The following is a 19377-nucleotide window of genomic DNA, read 5'->3' on the forward strand; positions in this document are numbered from 1 at the left end:
TGCCCTCTCTGAGGCTCGAACTCAGGACCTTCAGATTATGAGACTGACGCGCTGCCTACTGCGCTAAGAAGGCACTGAGTTTCAAGCCTTGAGTAAAACTATTGATCCTAATTTTTTTCACATTTCTATAATCCTTTTGAAGTTAAATTGTTTTCTTCGTTACCACCTTTCCTGTAACAGAAATCAAAAGAGCGGTGTGCCGTGTCCACCACGGCACCCCGAGCTGCAGGAGACCACCGACAGCTGCAATGCAACCCATTAAAATCGTAAGTCCATTAAAACACTGACATCTTGTTTGCTCCTGTGCATCAAAGGCAGTTCGTGAGCGTGAACTTTTTAGAGGACAGTGGAGGCGGAAACCGCAGAAGCCGCAACGAAGATTGTTCCCTAACCGCAGGACCTGAGCGCCCTCTACCGGTTCAGGCTCCAAAACAGTAATAAAATGAGATGGAATAGCCTGGGGGATGAAAGAAAGGATGGGCGGGAAGGGAGGACGCACGGGGAAATAATTCGCGTAGTTTTCTTGTGTAAGTTACTTAAGAGCGCTGTAGTCCGCAGAATGACATAATACCTCACAATATCATCTAGGGCACTATCCACTGGTCACAAATAAGTTGTCAAGAAATACTAATAAGAGACACAAGTAAGGACATTGAACCTTGCGGTCAGTAGAAAACTCTCGTTTATACACATTTTCTAGAAATGAACTCCTTTGCATTTGGGGGTTTTGGTTTGAGAAAGGGTTTCACTCTGTAGCCCAACCTGTCCTGGATCTCAGTGCGAAGCTCACATACTCTGGCTTCAGCCTCCCAAGTTCTGGAATTTAAGAAATAAACCTGTTATAAAAAGTTTTGGTACGTTTTATCATCTCTGCTTCACTGTGAGGAAAGTGCTAGAGAGCTTAACCCGGTTCCAGTGGTGTATGGGTAGGAGGGGCGCAGAGATGCGCGCTGCTCTTTGGAGAGTACCTGAGTCCCACATACTGTGGAAGCTAAGCACATCCATCCAAAAGCCTGGCTGCAAAGACCACAGCTGGAGCGTGAGATTTGAGGTTTGGAGAGAGAGCCCCCTGTTTTCTGAGGAAGGCAAAGCTTCCGCTAAAGATATCTTTGAGTAGGCTGCAACAACCGTGAACAGGGTGTCAAAGCAGGAGAAGCCTATTTGTAGACTATGGTGGTTGGTGTGTCTTTGACATCATTGCGGTCAGTACCAGGAGTTTGCTTGTGAGGTGGCTATGGGGGTCTAAGATACTGGATAGAGACTCTAGTTATTCGGGGATGTAACTGCAAACCACCCCTGCCAGTCTTACTGTAAGCCTTGATGCACACTGGCTTCTAACTTTAGGTCACCTTAAAGATATATACTCTTCTGCAACAAGAGTGTGAAAATGTTATTTCTAAATCTGTCCCTTTTGTGCCTTTAAAATCTTTGAAATGAAATAAGAAAAAGTTCCTAAGTTCCGCGTGGCGATGTTGCCTTTGCAGTGAGCACACGTTCCTCCCAACCCTTCTTGCTTTGGAGCAGCTATATCGCCAGAACACAGAGTTACAATCAATCTGTATCGCCTTTGCTCACACAGGCAGGCAAAAGCCGATTACTTTCCTGACATTTTACACTTTCCAGACCTGTTCTGCTGCCTTCTTCACTTCACATTGTTGCCATGATTCCCAGACCAAACAGTTTCTTCCTTCTCTGTTGTGTTTCTGATGGTCAATTTTATGGAGCTATGTTAGTGTATATTACAGGTGACAAATAAGCAACTCATATATTGTGTTGTGTAGCAATGTCCTATTCCAGATGAACCCTTATTAGGCCTCAGGACATTAAGGGGAGGCAAAACAATACACTGTTGTAAAGGGAGATACATATTACATACTGCTTTGAAGCCCATTAAACTTACAAAAGGAATAACTCAGTGACTTCAGGAAGTCCCTGAAACTGACCAGATTCACTAAGTCCCTCCTTCTCCAAGCATACATATATAAGCTATAAGTACTTTTGAGAGATTCTGAGAGAAGCAGCGCTGTCTAGAAGAGTCTTAGATCAGCAGAGACACCTGGAAAAAAAGAAAAGAAAACAGAGATTAGCCAAGATGCCCTGAAGGGGCTCAGACTAGCTGAGCTGCCTGAGATAGTCTCTAATCTGTTGAGCTTTTTGTGAATTGTATAGCATGCTACTTACTGGTCCCCAGCTTTCCTGGACTGTCACCCATGCTGAGATGGGTTGTTGTGGTGTAGCCCCATAAGTAACACCTCACCTGTCTTCCTAGGGAAACTGACTAAAACTCATTGGTTCACCAAGTTGGACTTCAGGGTTATCCTTACCTTTATGTCCATTCCCTATCAAGTGAGAAGGCATTTGTTCATGCCTCTCTAGCAATAGTATCACACAATAATTCACATGGCATTAGTATGTAATATTAGAGAACTTGTAAAAGTACAGTGCTAAGTATGTTATGGTGATGACAACTTTCAATTCAGGGTTTACTAAAAGCCGAATATTTTTGTACACACACACACACACACACATACACACACACACTATATTGTTGCCAAGGGGATGCTGCTGAAGCACAGGGACCAGAATGATCAAGGACGGAGTCTCTGGAGCACACAGAGGGAGTTCAGTCATGATCTAAAGTCTAGCCTCCCTGTGAAGCAATGCTGATCTATCTCACTGTGGATCTATAGTTGAGCCTCCCTGTGAAGCAATGCTGATCTATCTCACTGTGGATCTATAGTCGAGCCTCCCTGTGAAATGATGCTGGTACTCAGCCCAGTTCTTAGGCTTTCTTTTCTTTTCTACAAAGCTGATTTTCATGTGATTGACAATTTTTTTCTGTCAGTTGTGATTTTTTTTCCCCTGAGACTCTTTAAATTCAATTCTTTCAAGTACAAATTAGAAATAGTTTTCGCACCCTTAGATTTTTTTCCCTTTACTTACGCATTTTTTAGTGCATAGTACATATGCCTTCAACTCAAAGATCTACCTGCCTCACATATGTAATGAATTACATCAACTATTTTTACTTCTGATTTTTTAAGATAAAAATCAAAGTTATACAAGATTTCTAGCTTGGCATTTCTAGTAACTTTACTTGTGCCTTCTCATTTTTAGGAATTTCTGTCTATTCAGAATGTGTCCTAGTGTCATGTGTGGTGTGCTGATTTAAGTTTTCATGCTCTTATGCACAGTGGTCCAGTTATCCTGACATCATGCTTTTTGAGCAGTCCCCGTGGGGTGGTTACTCTCAAAGTCAACTGCATAGACTTCAGAGTTAGCCTAGAAGACACACCTCTGGGGATGTCTGTGAGGTGGGAAAGCCAACTTTGAATACAGGAGACTCTTTCCATGGTCTAGGGTCCAGGACTGAATACAAAGAGGACAGCTGGATGGGGCACAGTTCAGTTGGCAGAGTGTAGCTCCCACCCCTGCTGTGCATCTTACACCTTTTGTCCTAGCCCTCTAGAAGCAAAAGCAGGGGATCAGGACTTGGTTTGGGTTGCATGAGACCTAGTGTCAAAGGTTACATAGTGAGACTCTCACAGACAGATGTGTGTGTGTGTGTGTGTGTGTGTGTGTGTATGTGTTCCCTATGTTGCTTTGCTTTGTTGGATAATTAGTCACAATGAGGAGACATAAAATTAAAGTGGAATCTGTTTCTATTTGAATTTTCACTGCACCTCCCTCATATATGCCTCTGGTCTAATACCACATGAACAAATTTTCTCCACTGGCATCAGCTGTTTGGTTGTCACATCCTGAGGTACTTTTACGGGGCCTCTATGCATTTTCTTTACCTTTGATAAACTTGATGAGGTTGTTTGTAGCTGCTTAGTCTAGTCTAAGGGCAATGGGGGAATAATCACCCACCCTTTGGCTACACATAGCAGTGGCCACACTTCTGAGTAAGCCTGACTGGCCTGGAACTTGCTTTATAGCCTAGGCTGCCTTGAACTGTATCTTCCTCTGTGTACCAAGTGATGGAAATAAGGGCACAGTGCCACCATGATTGGCCCAGTTCTTTGGGTCTTTACATCTTACTCAATAGACTGCAATGCTTATTCAAAACTTTGCATGTTTTAAAGGGCATCTCTGTACTCACTTATTGGACCTACGCATTAAAGAGGCACCACACCCTGGACCATACAGAGGAGGAAAATCTCACTGGGATTTCCCACCAGAGTCCCCACTCAGACCTTCCTTCTTGGTAGAGGGCTCATTCTTGGTTATATGCCTAAGCACCTACTGTAGGGTCCATTCAACCACTAACATAGCAAGAAGTCACAGTATCCCATACCAGATAAGGAAAGAGAACCATTCCAGGATGTCCACTCCCATCCCTGCATAGATGCTCCATCCTCAGTTGCAATCCTACGAACCAATAACTAAAACCCTGCAACTACTCCTCCCTGATTCATCTCTGGTTTTGCTGGATCCAGGTCACGATGCCAATTGTTGATTGACAGACCTCTCCTGGGGCGATACAACACACACACACACACATTCACCCTAGGAAGGAAGCCATGACAGACCAACATGATGCACTAATATCCGATTTAGTGAAACAATGAGTTTCTTATTTGAACAGGCATATGGTGAGGAGTTACAAGGAGTAAGGAAGATTCAAAAGCAGCTGATGACTCTTTCATTTCATACACAGCTTACCACAAATACATAAGGATCAGCAGGCACCGCCCTTTATAAGGAAGCCATACCCTGATAAAGCACATTATAAGTTAAGGATATTTCAAATTTCTTATCACAAGAATAAAAATTGATTTTGACAACATGGCTTTCTTTTTTAAAGATTTATTTTATGTATATGAGTACACCATTGCTCTCTTCAGACATATCAGAAGAGGGCATCAGGTCCCATTACAGATGGTTGTGAGCCACCATGTGGTTGCTGGGAATTGAACTCAGGACCTCTGAAAGAGCAGTCAGTGCCCTTAACCACCAAGCTGTCTCCAATATGGTCTGTTCTTTAGATGCTGGAAGAAGTATATACTTTTTTTCTCTTTGACTTTGTTTTTCTGAGATGGGGTCTCATGTAGTCTAGGCTGAACTCAAACTTGCTATGTAGCTAAGGTTGAACTTGAATTCCTGATTCTCTTGCTTCTGCATCCTAGGCACTGTCACAGGCATGCAGTATCACAAAGGGATATACACTCTTATATATAGCTAGTGAGAATATAAAACAGCATGAATTTTATAGAAGAGAAACTAAGAATAGCTAACAAAATTCACATGTATTCTAATATATATTATATGTGTTATATAATATACATATACATGTACATATATACACATATGTACATATATGCATATACACACATCTATATATTGGAATGACTTACAGGCTGTGGTACAGCTAATCCAACAATGTCTGGCTATAGAATAACAGTCTAATAGTATAGTAGTTGCTCAGTCCACGAGGCTGGACTTCTCAGCTGGTCTTCAGTATACACAGGACTTCTGAAGAAATAGACTCTAATGCTAGTTAAAGACTGGGCTTGCTAGTGAGGTGAGAGCAGGCGGCAAAGATCAAAAGCTTTCTTCTTCCATGTCCTTTTACATGGGCTTCCAGCAGAAGGCACCGCTCAGATGAGAGGTGGGTCTTTACCAGTTCAAAAAATTTGGATTTGGTGACAGCAGATGCTGGCGAGGATGTGGAGAAAGAGGAACACTCCTCCATTGTTGGTGGGATTGCAAGCTTGTACAACCACTCTGGAAATCAGTTTGGCGGTTCCTCAGAAAATTGGACATAGTACTACCGGAGGATCCAGCAATACCTCTCCTGGGCATATATCCAGAAGATGTCCCAACCGGTAAAAAGGACACATGCTCCACTATGTTCATAGCANCCCTATTTATAATAGCCAGAAGCTGGAAAGAACCCTGCTTGTGGACGTTGTACATCGTGGTGCGCACTAGGCTCCGCACCACGATGTACAACGTCCACAAGCAGTTACATTTACACAATGGAGTACTACTCAGCTATTAAAAAGAATGAATTTATGAAATTCCTAGCCAAATGGATGGACCTGGAGGGCATCATCTTGAGTGAAGTAACACAATCACAAAAGAACTCACACAATATGTATTCACTGATAAGTGGATATTAGCCCAAAACTTAGGATACCCAAGATATGAGATACAATTTGCTAAACGCATGAAACTCAAGAAGAATGAAGACCAAAGTGTGGACACTGTGCCCCTTCTTAGAATTGGGAACAAAACACCCAGGGAAGGAGTTACAGAGACAAAGTTCGTAGCTGTGATGAAAGGATGGACCATTTAGAGACTGCCGTATCCAGGGATCCATCCCATAAGCAGCTTCTAAACGCTGACACCATTGCATACTGCTTGTGGACGTTGTACATCGTGGTGCGCACTAGGCTCCGCACCACGATGTACAACGTCCACAAGCAGAGGGCCTGGGACTGTCAGGCTTGCTGTTTTAAAAGCCCCATTTTGTTCCTTTTTTAATCTCTTTTGTTTTTTTTTTTTTTTTTTTTTTTTTTGAAATGTTAAGTGACAGATTACACTTCCTTTATGCACATATATTTATCTTACCCGACTTTATTCTGAATCTTTGTTTAGAGAGTTTTAAAAACATATGTATTTTTATATACAAAATATTATTATGTATATGTGCATGGGGCAGGTACGCACACATGAATGCATGTGCCTGCAGAGGCCAGAGGTTTCTACTTGGGCTGGGACTACAGGAAGTTATAATCTAGTTGATGTGAGAATTGAACTCAGGCCCTCAGGAAGAGCAGTGTGTGCTTGTGACCGTTGAGCCATCTCTCCAGCCCATACTTAGTCTTTTTGATCTAGGGTCTCGTGTAGGCAGCCTAGACTCAAACTTGCTTATGCCTCTGAGGATGTGCTTGAGTTCCTCCTATCGCAGCTTTCCCATAGCGCTTAAGTTACAGACATGTTCCCGTGTCTCAGGTAGTTTCAGTATAAGGTTGGTGCATCACAGATGCAGAACTCATGAATAAGAACACATTGACTATTCAGAATCTGAATAAATATAATGTCATAATTTTGTGAGAAAACCACACCCATTGCCTTATAAGATTTACTGAAGGCGTTCAGCATAGATTTCTTACCTCAGACCTTTTACAGGTCTGCCAGATATATAGATAAAAACACAGAAACGTACATATTTTTAAAGCTTAGGCCTTTAGCTTGGGCTACCTCTCAGCTAGCTCATCTAACTTGATCTTGTTCTAACCCATGACCTGCCACATGACTGATTGTTTACCTCTCTCTGTCCTCTGTTTCTTCAAGTGCTGCTGGTGAATATCTGGCGCCTGCCTACTTCTCCCAGAGATCCTCTCTCTTTGCCCAGAAACTCTGCTCTCCCTTCCTGCTTCAGCTCTTGACCGTCAGATCTTTATTAAAGCCAATAGACAAACAACGAGATCTGACTAGTACTTAGCTCTCTGTACCATTCCATCATATACATAAGCGGGTATCTTGGTCTTTCCAGAATATGCTTTGTTACATAGTAGCCTAGCTTCTTCTTTGTCCATTCTTCTTTGGAGAGGGAGAAAAGCAAATGTCCCCAAGGTTTTAAGTCTCTTCCTGGACTCCAGTGTAATTTGTTATTGATGCAAGATAATCCAGGATTGTGTTATCTGTTTGGCATATAATTTTTCAGGTATTGCCAAATGTTTGTTTTGTGCTGTTTTGTTTTTCAAGCCAGGGTTTCTCTATATGTGTAATTCTGGCTATCCTGGAGTTCTCTCTCTTTGTAGATCAGGCTGGCCTCAAACTCAGAGATCTGCCTGCTTCTGCCTCCCAAGTGCTGGGATTAAAGGTGTCTGCCATACCTCTCAGCCAGAATTACTAAATTTTAACAGCAGTCATTTATACCTGTTTATATACCACCTTTAGTCTTCAGAGAAGGCTTTTAGCCCTCAAGGGGCAAAAATAAATTAACCCCAATGGAATACAAACTTTAGTTATGCAGTTGAAAATTCGGTCCGATTCTCTAATGTAGTGACTCTCACTTGAATTGCCTAGGGAACTAGTTAAAATACACTCAGAAATTCTAATTTTATTTGGTCAGTGGTCCAGAAATGAGTACTCTAAGTGCCATTGGCAAGTGACTTTGCAAAAACACTGCTATAACCGTGAATAGGACAATGATCTTAAAGTGAGGCCTGCCTGTACTATCAGCACTGAGTACTGAGACATAAATTATACCAACAGCAGTTGTGCTAACTCATGAACTAAACCAACAGCAATGGTACTAACTCATGGACTTCACCGACAGTGATGTGCAATGGCTTATGAACTACACTATGATGATTTGTATATGCTTGGCCCAGGGAGTGGTACTATTAGAAGATAGTACCTGTTGGAGCAGGTGTATCACCGTGGGCGAAGGCTTTAAGACCCTGTCCTAACTGCCTGGAAGTCAGTATTCTGCTAGCAGCCTTCAGACAAAGATGTGGAACTCTCAGCTCCTGCACCATGCCTGCCTGGACACTACCATGTTTCTGCCTTGATAATAATGGACTGAAACTCTGATCCTATAAGCCAGCTCCAATTAAATGTTGTCGTATAAGAGCTGCCTTGGTCATGATGTCTGTTCACACCAGTAAAACCCTAACTAAGACATGCACCAACAGCGCTCTGCACTGACTCATGATTGTATCTCTCCTATCATCACAGACAGGAGCAGTTATTTACTGGAATTCATTATACCCAAATTTTTCCATATAGAATCTCAATTAACCCAATTATCCTATATGCATTTTGAGGATGAAGATACAGGTTTAGCAATGTTCACTGTAACATAGCAAGTGGCCAAGTTCAGTTTCAAACCCAAGACTACTCATTTTGGAACCCAAGATCTTCTTGTCTTCTATTTCTTCAGAGTCAAGCGTGATGTCTATAGTCATAAAGTAAAACAAAATTTAGTAACTTAAACTAGTCTCAAACCTTAGCCTTTTCTGCCTTAAGGGTTCTAAAATAGTTTTCATATAACTTCTTGTGAAGAGAGTGCACCAGCCTAGTAAAGTGTTGCTTCATTCCATTTACGCCTAAAGGAGGAAAATATAAAATAAAACCTCAGATATCTATGTTAGAGGTTCTCTATGAAGAAGAAACAGATCAAGTCAGGAATGGGGACACATGCCTGTGATCCCAACACTTGGGAGGAGGAAGGAAGAGAATCCGGAGTCCTAGATTCTCTACTACATAGTGTGATGGAGGCCAGCCTGGGCTACACGAGACCCTATTTTAAAATACAAAACCAAACTGGAATGGAAGGAAGGGAGGGAGGAACTTGTAAGAACATACAACTTCTTCATTTCTTTTGCTGTATTATGCTGTTTCCACTGTGGATATTGTCTGCTCAGCCTCCAGTTCTTCAGATTCAAAAGCAGATGTGGGGAATTGAATGGGTGTGGTGGTATACTCCTATAATCCCAGCACTTGGGAGCTGGAGGCTGAAGGCTCAGAGTTAGAGGTCATCTTCAACCACGTGGTTAGTTCAAGGCCAGACTCAACACAAAAAAGGAGGAGAAGGAGCTGTTTGACATACAGCTCTGAGCACCTTGGTCAGAACCATCCAATAACCTTGGAAAGGCAGCCCAGGCATTCCAGAAGGGGTGGGGCAAGGGTTTTTAACCATCGTTAGAGTTGCCGCCTTTCTTCTACCTCATTCTGTGGAGCAATTTACTCTTAAAAAGCTTTTCAAGTGATAGCGATGGGTTGAAATTGTACCAGCTCATGGAAGAAATAAAAGGAGAATCTTAATGATTTTAAGGCAGTTAAAACAAATGATATAAATCTCAACTATGGTGAGCTTGAATAAACAAAATCTCCACCTGTTCTCTGTACACTGCCGACCTAAGAAAGTACACCTGTGCTCTGTTTGCAAAATTTCTCTTAGTATTCAAATTGAAAAATGTGAAAAATCTTATAAATCCTGAACAAATTATTTAATTTCTTCAAGCTTCAGGCTATAGATGAGGACAATAATAATAATGCCCGCTTCAGCTACTAGGGACTTTCCTGTAAAGTGTGTAGGTTGTTTTAAGTGATTATTGTTGTTACTGTCTTTATTGTGTGCTTGTATGTGAGTGTGCATGTGCTTAGGTGCACACCCACATGCATTTGAGTACCCATGGAGGCAGAAGAGATCATCCCTAGAGATAGAGCAGCTGTGGGCCAATGTGAGTGCTGGGAATTAACCTCTGGTCCTCTGCAAGAGCAGGAAGTAGTTTTTAAAGCTGTTGAGCCATCTCTCAGGGCCTATTATTATTGTTATTAATACATTTGTTTGCTTTCTGAAAATTGGGGAAGCAAATTCTTCTCTCCCTTGGTAGTCAAATGAAATTAGTAGATGGAAAATCTGACGCAATCCCTAATTGTAGCCAAGGTGGTAAATATAAACCGGATGCTCCAGGGAGACTGACTTACCCACGACAGCAGTCTCTCAGGGAGGGCTGCCACACTAGCTGAAAGCTGCTTTTATCTTCTCCCGAGTCAACCGTAGAACCAGGAGAGAATATTTTTGTGACAGGACCTGCCACATCAAGACTTTAGAGGCTCTTCTTGAGTCCCTAGCCTGATCAGACTCACTTAATCTCTCTAAACCTGAGGAATCTGGTCCTTCAACAACAGTTCTCCTAACTATATTTTTATAGCTGATCATGTCTGCTTAATATCCCAACAAATAGAGGTATGTGCTAGTGATCTTCCTTTTTACCAACTCAGGACTAAATATCCCTAGGTTTTGTTTAGCTATATTTGGTTTTGAGAGGAGGAATATGTGAATGTTCTGGGGTACACAGATCAGCTAGGCTAAGTACCATACTTCAGCTAACTGGATTCTTGCTCAAGCAAAGAATATCAATTTCTGTAAAGAATGAGAAAGAAGGTTGTGGTTGAACAAATTCTTTAAAATGTAACACACTGAAGATCAATTCAAGAATCAAATTGTGTGAACAATAGACAAATTCAAATTCTTGAGGATGCTTTTGAGAAGACAGGATGCCATTCTTTTTCTCTACTTTATTTGCAAATGCCTGGTCCCCTTCAATGACTTGTATCTTCTCTGGTTGGACACAGTCCCTTGTCATTGCCTTTGTCTCCATATGTCCCTGGCCTTGGTAATTAAGCCATTATAACTATCCCAAACACAGGTTCAGGTACTTCATGATTTCTCAAATCACTAGCTGGTTAAGTTGACCCAGAGCAAAAAGACCCCAGGAGACTCACTCAAGCTGATTCTTGCATGCCAAACTTAAAATTTGCCTTGTAAAGATATTTGTGATTTAAGCTTTGTATCCCATGCAATGTTCACACCAATGCCCTTCTCTTTCCATCCATTCCATTTCCCAATGCCTAGCATTTTGGTTTAAAGTTTGGGTTTCTAGCTCCTCTGTCGTACAGCAATGCCTTGCTCCTGTTTTTCACTGCTGCCTGGCCCACTAATGCTATCCCTGTGCAGGTTGCCCTCACCTTACCCTCAGCTTCCCATCTCTTCTCTCCTATCATTCCTCATCGTCCTCTGTAGTAAGTGTTCTTAAGAGCTACTCCACTCTTGTCCTGAAACACATTTGTTTGGTCAGTGCATTTAACATAGTGATCAAGGTTTTCTACATTGTGGTCTCGAGTTGAGTTTACACCTGGTTTTCCACTATAACCTGTGATAATGCTATCTACACATGTACATTTATCAAGTTGCTAAAATCAGCCATAAAATTAAGCGTGCTTCCCTCAAACCCTTCCCTTCCCTGCAGGAAACTGTTGTGTTTTCAGTACTTCAAAGACGGGTGTGTGCTTCTGAAGTCTTTGGCCATCATTTATAAATATTGACACTTTCTAGTCCTTACTATTTTTCATTTTATTAAAGGCACATAGTCAAGATTTTAAAAATCTAATACCATGAGCTTGCAGTGGAAAAATAAAAACAGTTTTCTCACTCATCACTCATACTGCCTGGTCTTTTAGGGAACAATCACGACTGGATAAGGTTCTTCTTTAGGGAATTGCTGAGCTATAGGTTGTGGTAGCCCTGTCCTCATTACCTGTCCATTATGATTAATCGACATGAAAATGTTCTGCAACCCTCCCATGGTCTTCTATCACACATTACAGGGATTCTAGCAACATCATTCAGGTCTGTCGCTTCAAAACCAGGTTTTGTTTATGTAACAAAGAAAACAATTAAAACAACTTCCATAGACTCGTCCAGTAAACTGAAACACATTTCTCTTGTCACGATAACTTCACATGTAATTTCTTTGGCTAAAGTTTCTTAGGATTAATCCCAACATGTGGTATCTAAATCTCTATCCTAAACTAGGAAATGTCTATGTTAATTTTCAAATATATTATCCTTTTTCCTCTGGCTTATCTTTTAATTGACTCTAAGCTTTTTATGCATATTGAGCATGTTATAAGAAGAATGCTTTTTTATTTATCATGAAAACCTTCTCAATGGGCAAGTAGAATGTTTTTCTTTAAAATTTATTTTGGAGACATTTTAGGTTAATAGAAAAGTTGAGCAAAGGTACAGAGATTTCCCATAATCCCCTCACCTCCCTGCATGTGTAGTTTTTCCTTTTTCCCAACCCAAAGGACTGTGGTTGTGATCAGTGAGCCAACACTGATGGATTGATTACTCCAAATCCAGAATTTACATTAGAATTAACCTTTGACATTGCACATCCTGTTCATTTGGACAAGTTCACCTTGGCATATGCCCATCATTACAGAGAGCTGGAAGCACAGAAGCGATGGCGTAGTTTCACTGTTCTAAAATTTTGGTGTTACAGTAATTCTCCCCTGCAGGTAACTGTTGTGTTTTCATTACTTCAAACACGTGTGTGTGCTTCATTTATAAGTATTGACACTTTCTAGTCTTTGCTATTTTCCATTTTATTAAAGGCACATAGTCAAGATTTTTAAAATGTAATACCATGAGCTTGCAGTGGAAAAATAAAAACCAACCTTCTTACTTATCACTCACATTTCCTGTTAATTCTCATGCTCTCGGTCACTGGCTCAGTCACTGGTTTTAACTAGTTAAAACCACTAGTTTTAACATTTTTACTATGTCATCCTTTTGGGATGACATTCTGTTGGAATACTGAAGTATATACTTTGCTCAGATTTTTTTTTCCTACTGACAAGCTGTTCTCCTAACTCTAAGAAGTGAGGAGAAAGGAGCTACCACTTTGCCTGAATCCTGATTTCTTCATGTGTTTCAGATGCCTCAATGAAAAATTTCTCCTAAAAAGGGAGTAAGGAGAGGAAAGCAAGTATTATATAGAACAACTTTGTCCCCAGGAAGAGTTTTCCAGACTTTTGAAATGTTACCTATGAATTATTGTTTTATATCACCATTGATGTGATTTCTATGGATGGCATATACCAGCTCTTTCCCTAGGAAAATATAAGTGTATTTTTTTCTAGTACCTTCATAATTTCTGCCTAGTTGTAATTTTTTTTAAATCATCCTTTTCCTCCTTCATTTTATCAGGCCTCTCTCCTTTGAAATGTCAGTGAAGCACATCAATGCAGATTTTCCAGAAGATTTCATTCTTATGGGCTTTACCAAGTACCCATGGCTGGATCTCCCTCTCTTCTTTGTCCTCCTGACCTCCTACATGTTCACATTGCTGGGAAACATTGCTATTATTTTGGTTTCTCAGCTCGATTCCCAGCTCCAAAGTCCCATGTATTTCTTCCTTACCAGCCTTTCATTTTTGGATCTCTGTTTTACCACTACGACTGTCCCTCAAATGTTGTTTAACTTACAGGGACCCAACAAGAACATCACTTACATAGGCTGCATGGCCCAGGCCTATGTGTTTCATTGGTTAGGCTGTACTGAATGTGTTCTTCTTGGTATCATGGCCTTAGATCGCTATGTGGCTGTGTGCAAGCCTCTGAGGTACTCTGTCATTATGGACCACAGGCTCTGTCTGCAGCTGTCTGGCGCTGCTTGGCTCACTGGCCTGGCTAACTCACTACTACAGTCTACACTTACCATACAGTTGCCCCTGTGTGGGAATCGGATGCTTGACCACTTCTTCTGTGAGCTGCCTGGGCTTATTAAGATGTCTTGTGGGGACACCACAGTCAATGAGGTTACTTTAGCAGTGGTGGCCACATTCTTCATAATGGGTCCCCTCTCCATGATACTTGTATCTTATAGTTACATTGCTCAAACTGTATTTCGAATGCCTTCTGCGGCAGGGAGGCTCAAGGCTTTCAACACTTGCTCATCGCACCTGCTGGTGGTGTCTTTATTTTATGGACCAGGGATCTATATCTACATGCAACCCTCAGAGGATGGCTCCCAAGACCTTATCAAGGTCTTGACTCTGTTTTACTGTGTCATCACTCCCATGGCTAATCCATTCATCTATACTCTGAGGAATAAAGATGTCATAGGAGCTTTGAAGAGACTTCTGAGGAAGGCCATTTCAACTAAGGGGATATGAAAAGTGTTTCTTTATTCTGAATTGGAAAGGCCCAACAATAATGTGAAACATCAATCTGTTTTGTCTGAAGGAGGGAATTGTTGACCTAAAATTTGTGATCTCATACTGCAGCTTCTAGAGTGCTTGGACTACAGGTGTATACCACCACACCCAACCTAAATGTTTACATCCAAGCCACCCTCACACCTCCAGTGCCAGGAATGGGTTACATCTCGATAAGTTGTTGACCAAAGGGGTCCCTAGACTCACTCAAACAGCACAAGTAATTGTCAAGGCTATCGGTTATCCTTGGTAAGGCCCTGTTAGTGATGATGTCACTTAAGTATATATATATATATATATATATATATATATATATATATATATATAAAGTCAGCAGATGCAGTCAGGCAAATGAGCAGATCTAACGAGGGAGCAGGGAACCTACTGAAAGTCCCAGCCAGAGCCCTTAGTAGATTCCACCTCTGGGAACCCTCCCAGCCCCTTGATGACAGCTGTTTGCCCATCCAATGTACTTAGAAAGTGCCTTGATTTATGGCTTTCTTTGTTCAGTTACCATAAAAAACAAAGAAAACAAAACAAAATACCTTCATGAAATTCCTGCCACACTGGAGTGTGGAGTTTGGGGTCATCTTTTTTCCCTGTATGTGATCACTCTTATTTTGGGGCCTGAATAAACTCTTATTTTCCTTTAAGGTGAGAGCTGTTTCTGCTTGACAGTCTATTGTACAAAGCCCACATTTGGTCTTCTATATACTACTGTCCTCTAAAAGGAGCCAGTACTTAATGCAACAAAGAGAGAGTCCAGGTTTAAAACATGACAGTATTGTTACAGCCTGATATAATCCTCACAAAATGCAGAAAAGGAAAGATTCTGCGACCCGGCTGATGGTGAGGTTCAAACCCTTATTACAGCTGGGCAGCACTTGCTCTGGAGAGGACATGCACTAAAGCACTCTGCACTCGTTTATTCAGTTCTTCTTGCTGGGCAGGGAGAAACAAGCTAGCAGGTTACAAGGGGCAATGAAAAACAGTTAGCTTGGGTAAAGCCACACATTTTTAAAAGTTTAAAATGACAAGCAATGTTTCAGTGTGACCCAGTTTGAACACTTACTTTTTGTTTTTGGTTTTTTTTTTTTATTAGATATTTTCTTTATTTACATTTCAAATGCTTTCCCGAAAGTTCCCTATACCCTCCTCCCGCCATGCTCCCCTACCCACCCACTCCTACTTCTTGGCCCTGGCGTTCCCCTGTACTGGGGCATATAAAGTTTGCAAGACCAAGGGGCCTCTCTTCCCAATAATGGCCAACTATGCCATCTTCTTCTACATATGCAGCTAGAGACACGAGCTCTAGGGGTACTGGTTAGTTCATATTGTTGTTCCACCTATAGGGTTGCAGACCCCTTCAGCTCCTTGGGTACTTTCTCTAGCTTCTCCATTGGGGGCCCTATGTTCCATCTTATAGATGTCTGTGAGCATCCATTTCTGTATTTGCCAGGCACTGGCATAGCCTCATATGAGACAGCTATATCAGGGTACTGTCAGCAAAATTTTGCTGGCATATGCAATAGTGTCTGGGTTTGGTGGCTGATTATGGGATGGATCCCAGGGTGGATCCCCGGGTGGGGTAGTCTCTGGATGGTCCATCCTTTCGTCTTAGCTCCAAACTTTGTCTCTGTAACTTCTTCCATGGGTATTTTGTTCCCTATTCTAAGGAGGAATGAAGTATCCACACGTTGGTCTTCCTTCTTCTTGATTTTCTTGTGTTTTGCAAATTGTATCTTGGGTATTCTAAGTTTCTGGGCTAATATCCACTTATCAGTGAGTGCATATCAAGTGACTTCTTTTGTGATTTGGTTACCTCACTCAGGATGATATCCTCCAGATATATCCATTTGTCCAAGAATTTCATAAATTCATTGTTTTTAATAGCTGAGTAGTACTCCATTGTGTAAATATACTGCATTTTCTGTATCCATTCCTCTGTTGAGGAACATCTTTCCAGCTTCTGGCTATTATAAGTAAGGCTGCTATGGGGGCACGGGAAGGGGGGTTGAGAAGGAGTAGAGGTAGAGAAAGAGAGGGCAAAGAGAAGGAGAGAGAGAGAGAGCTCGCACAAGCTCAGGCTGGCTAGGAATATGTGGGGAGAAAGGGGAGGGGAAGGGGAGAGAGGCAGAGGGGGTCAGAGAGAAAAAAAGTGCAGAAAGAGGGTGAAGCCAAACAGTCCCTTTTATAGAAAGCCAGGCCTACCTGGCTGTTGCTAGGTAACTGTTGGGCAGATTGTAGAAGGAATGCCAACACCATGGAATTATAATAAATATTTAGAAAGTGCTTTAAATAGTGCTTGGCGGGTACACAGTAAGTGCTATTTAAAATATTCGTTTAAAAAACACTTCCAAGCCACCTTTGCTCATAGTTCAGTGTGAGGAAGGCTCGGCAGGCTGGGTGAAGCAGCCCACCCTGGCTGCTTGAACCCATCCTTGGGGGGACACAGACACAGATACACACACACACAGACACATACCAACACACACACACACACACACACACACACACATGGACACAATGTGACAGCGAACTGTACACATGTTGGAAGTGCGCACAGTGGCCTCCATCCAAAAGGCAGCACTTCCAGCTGCACTCCTTTCTATGAACCCAAGGTCAGTGGATGTCTCTTGTCACCTTGCTTGATCCTTCCTTTTCCAGTCTAGTGAGGTGCAAGGGTGCTACCTTCTCTTCCTAGGCCAATATGGTGACAGATGATGTGGGACTTTCCATGTATTGGTTTATTCTACATAGTAGACCTGAACTGACCCCAGTGTATACGATAAGGAACTCAAGGAACCTTCCTTCTATGTTTATTAGTTGCTATATCTTGAAAAGAAAATGTTTTCTCCTCAATCCCTTAATCTCATTACAACCATCTCAAGATTCTTCTAAGATTCAACTCTACAATGAAGTTCAGTATTTAGTACTTAGGGCGTTTCTAACTTGATCAGTTTCAAAATTGTTCTACAAGCTTTGATAAGCCCCAGCATTTTGTCCATTTTACTTTCTCACATAAGATATTCCAAGTACACATCATATTGATGAGACCCAGGAGAAAGACGTCTCCTCCAAAAGGAACAATTAGCCCAGGGGCTAAATCATTCTGCACCAAGGTTCAGTGTATTGTAAGGAAGAAGGAATACAGGAAGGAGATAATATCTGTTCAAAGAAGGTGTTCATGGACATAGTATTACGGGAAGATCCAGCAATACCTCTCCTGGGCATATACCCAGAAGATGTTCCAACTGGTAATAAGGTTTTATGCTATACCCTTCAAATGGCTGGTAAGGGGAGGGAGATGCCTGAGCATGGACCTGCTGAGTTACTCCCTCCCAATGCACCATACTGCGCTCTATAAAACATATCCTTGGTTTTATAAAACATGTCATTTGGTGCTGAGACTTAGATTTACAAATTCGAAGGTTGACATTTCCTGCTGCCACATGGACTTTCCAGCCATTGGATCGCTAGACCTTTCCATCCAAACACCGTAGAATTGGTAAGCTTCCCTCCTGTCTTAGTTAGGGTTTTACTGCTGTGAACAAACACTATGACCAAGGCATCTCTTACAAGGACAACATTTAATTAGGCCTGGCTTACAGGTTCAGAGGTTAAGTCCATTATCATCAAGGCAGAAACATGGCAACATCTTCAGACATGATGCAGGAGGACCTGAGAGTTCTTCATCTTCATCTGAAGGTTGCTAGCAGAATGCTGGTTTCCAGGCAGCTAGGATGAGGGTCTTATAGCCCACACCCACAGTGACACACCTTCTCCAACAGGGCCGCACCTTCTAATAGTGCCACTCTCTGGGACAAGTATATACAAACCATCACACTGTTTTAGTCATGATAAATGGCCCGTAGTTGCAAGGAAGGGCTGGCTATCCTCTAGTGTTCTCAGGGACGGAACTACCCACCATGGTCATTATGATTTGTCTTTCTCTCTGACTCCTCATTTTAGGACCCCTACCCTTGGGTAAGCGCTCTCTCTCTCTCTCTCTCTCTCTCTCTCTCTCTTCCCTAAGGAGCTGTAGGCCTCGTTGAGAGAGTACCGCCTATGAGTGGTGACAAGGCAATGCATGTTCTGGAGGATTTGGAAAGAAAAAATGGATGAACCAGGACAACGAGAGGGAAGTGGAAGAAGGAGTTTGCTTCTGTTATGGTTTGGATATGCAGTGTCCCCTCTGAAAAGCTCAGACAGGCACTAAATCCCAAGCTGGTGGCTATTTAGAGAGGTTCTGGAAACTATAGGTGGCGGGGACCTCAGAGGTACTACAACAGTAGAGGTTGGGTTTTTCTTATTTATATCTATACTTATTTATTTTTGCCAAAAACAAGCCTCCTTGTTTTGGGGGGAAGTCCTTCAGATAGCACCATGAATGGCCAATGACAATATTTATAGCCCAGACTCATGGATCTGAGTAGGCGTGCTTGCACTCAGGAAGTTTTCAGGGAGTGGCAGGCAGTTAAACAAGCAGATCTGATACAGAGTGTCTTCTCCCAGAAATACCGCCTGCCCTTCCCTTTTAGAAAACTAACGCTGCTTTCCCTCACTTGTTATTTCAGTGTTGAGAACAGGACTTGGAGTGAAGATCAAACCTCAAAGAAGGAGATTTCTAAAGAAATGAAATCTCTTGTAGAAACATCTGGAATTCGGAATGGTGATGCTACTCAGGCCCCTGGACATGGAGACAATTGTGACCGTCAGGGCAGACTGGAGAAGCATTAGTTAAGTTCAGCAGTGAAAAGAGCCTAAATCTGTGATGAATGTGGAAACTTCACTTAGAATTGCATTTTCGAGCGGGGAGGGGCTCGGTGTCAGCGCATCGCCAGCT

At 42.0% G+C, this 19377-nt stretch overlaps 1 protein-coding gene and 1 non-coding gene across 2 annotated transcripts; one reads left to right on the plus strand and one right to left on the minus strand.

Annotated features, from left to right (window-relative positions):
* Positions 1 to 73, minus strand: Trnam-cau. The gene has a single exon. It is a non-coding gene; the product is annotated as a tRNA-Met (tRNA).
* Positions 74 to 13524: 13451 nt separating this feature from the next.
* On the plus strand, positions 13525 to 14567 carry LOC110308402 (olfactory receptor 2B11-like). Its single transcript, XM_021180883.1, has one exon. The coding sequence runs from the start codon at positions 13539 to 13541 to the stop codon at positions 14487 to 14489; it is 951 nt and encodes a 316-aa protein (XP_021036542.1). The 5' UTR covers positions 13525 to 13538; the 3' UTR covers positions 14490 to 14567.
* The last annotated feature ends 4810 nt before the right edge of the window (positions 14568 to 19377 follow it).

The sequence above is a fragment of the Mus caroli genome, chromosome 13 (assembly GCF_900094665.2).
Source record: "Mus caroli chromosome 13, CAROLI_EIJ_v1.1, whole genome shotgun sequence".
Lineage (NCBI taxonomy): Eukaryota > Metazoa > Chordata > Mammalia > Rodentia > Muridae > Mus > Mus caroli.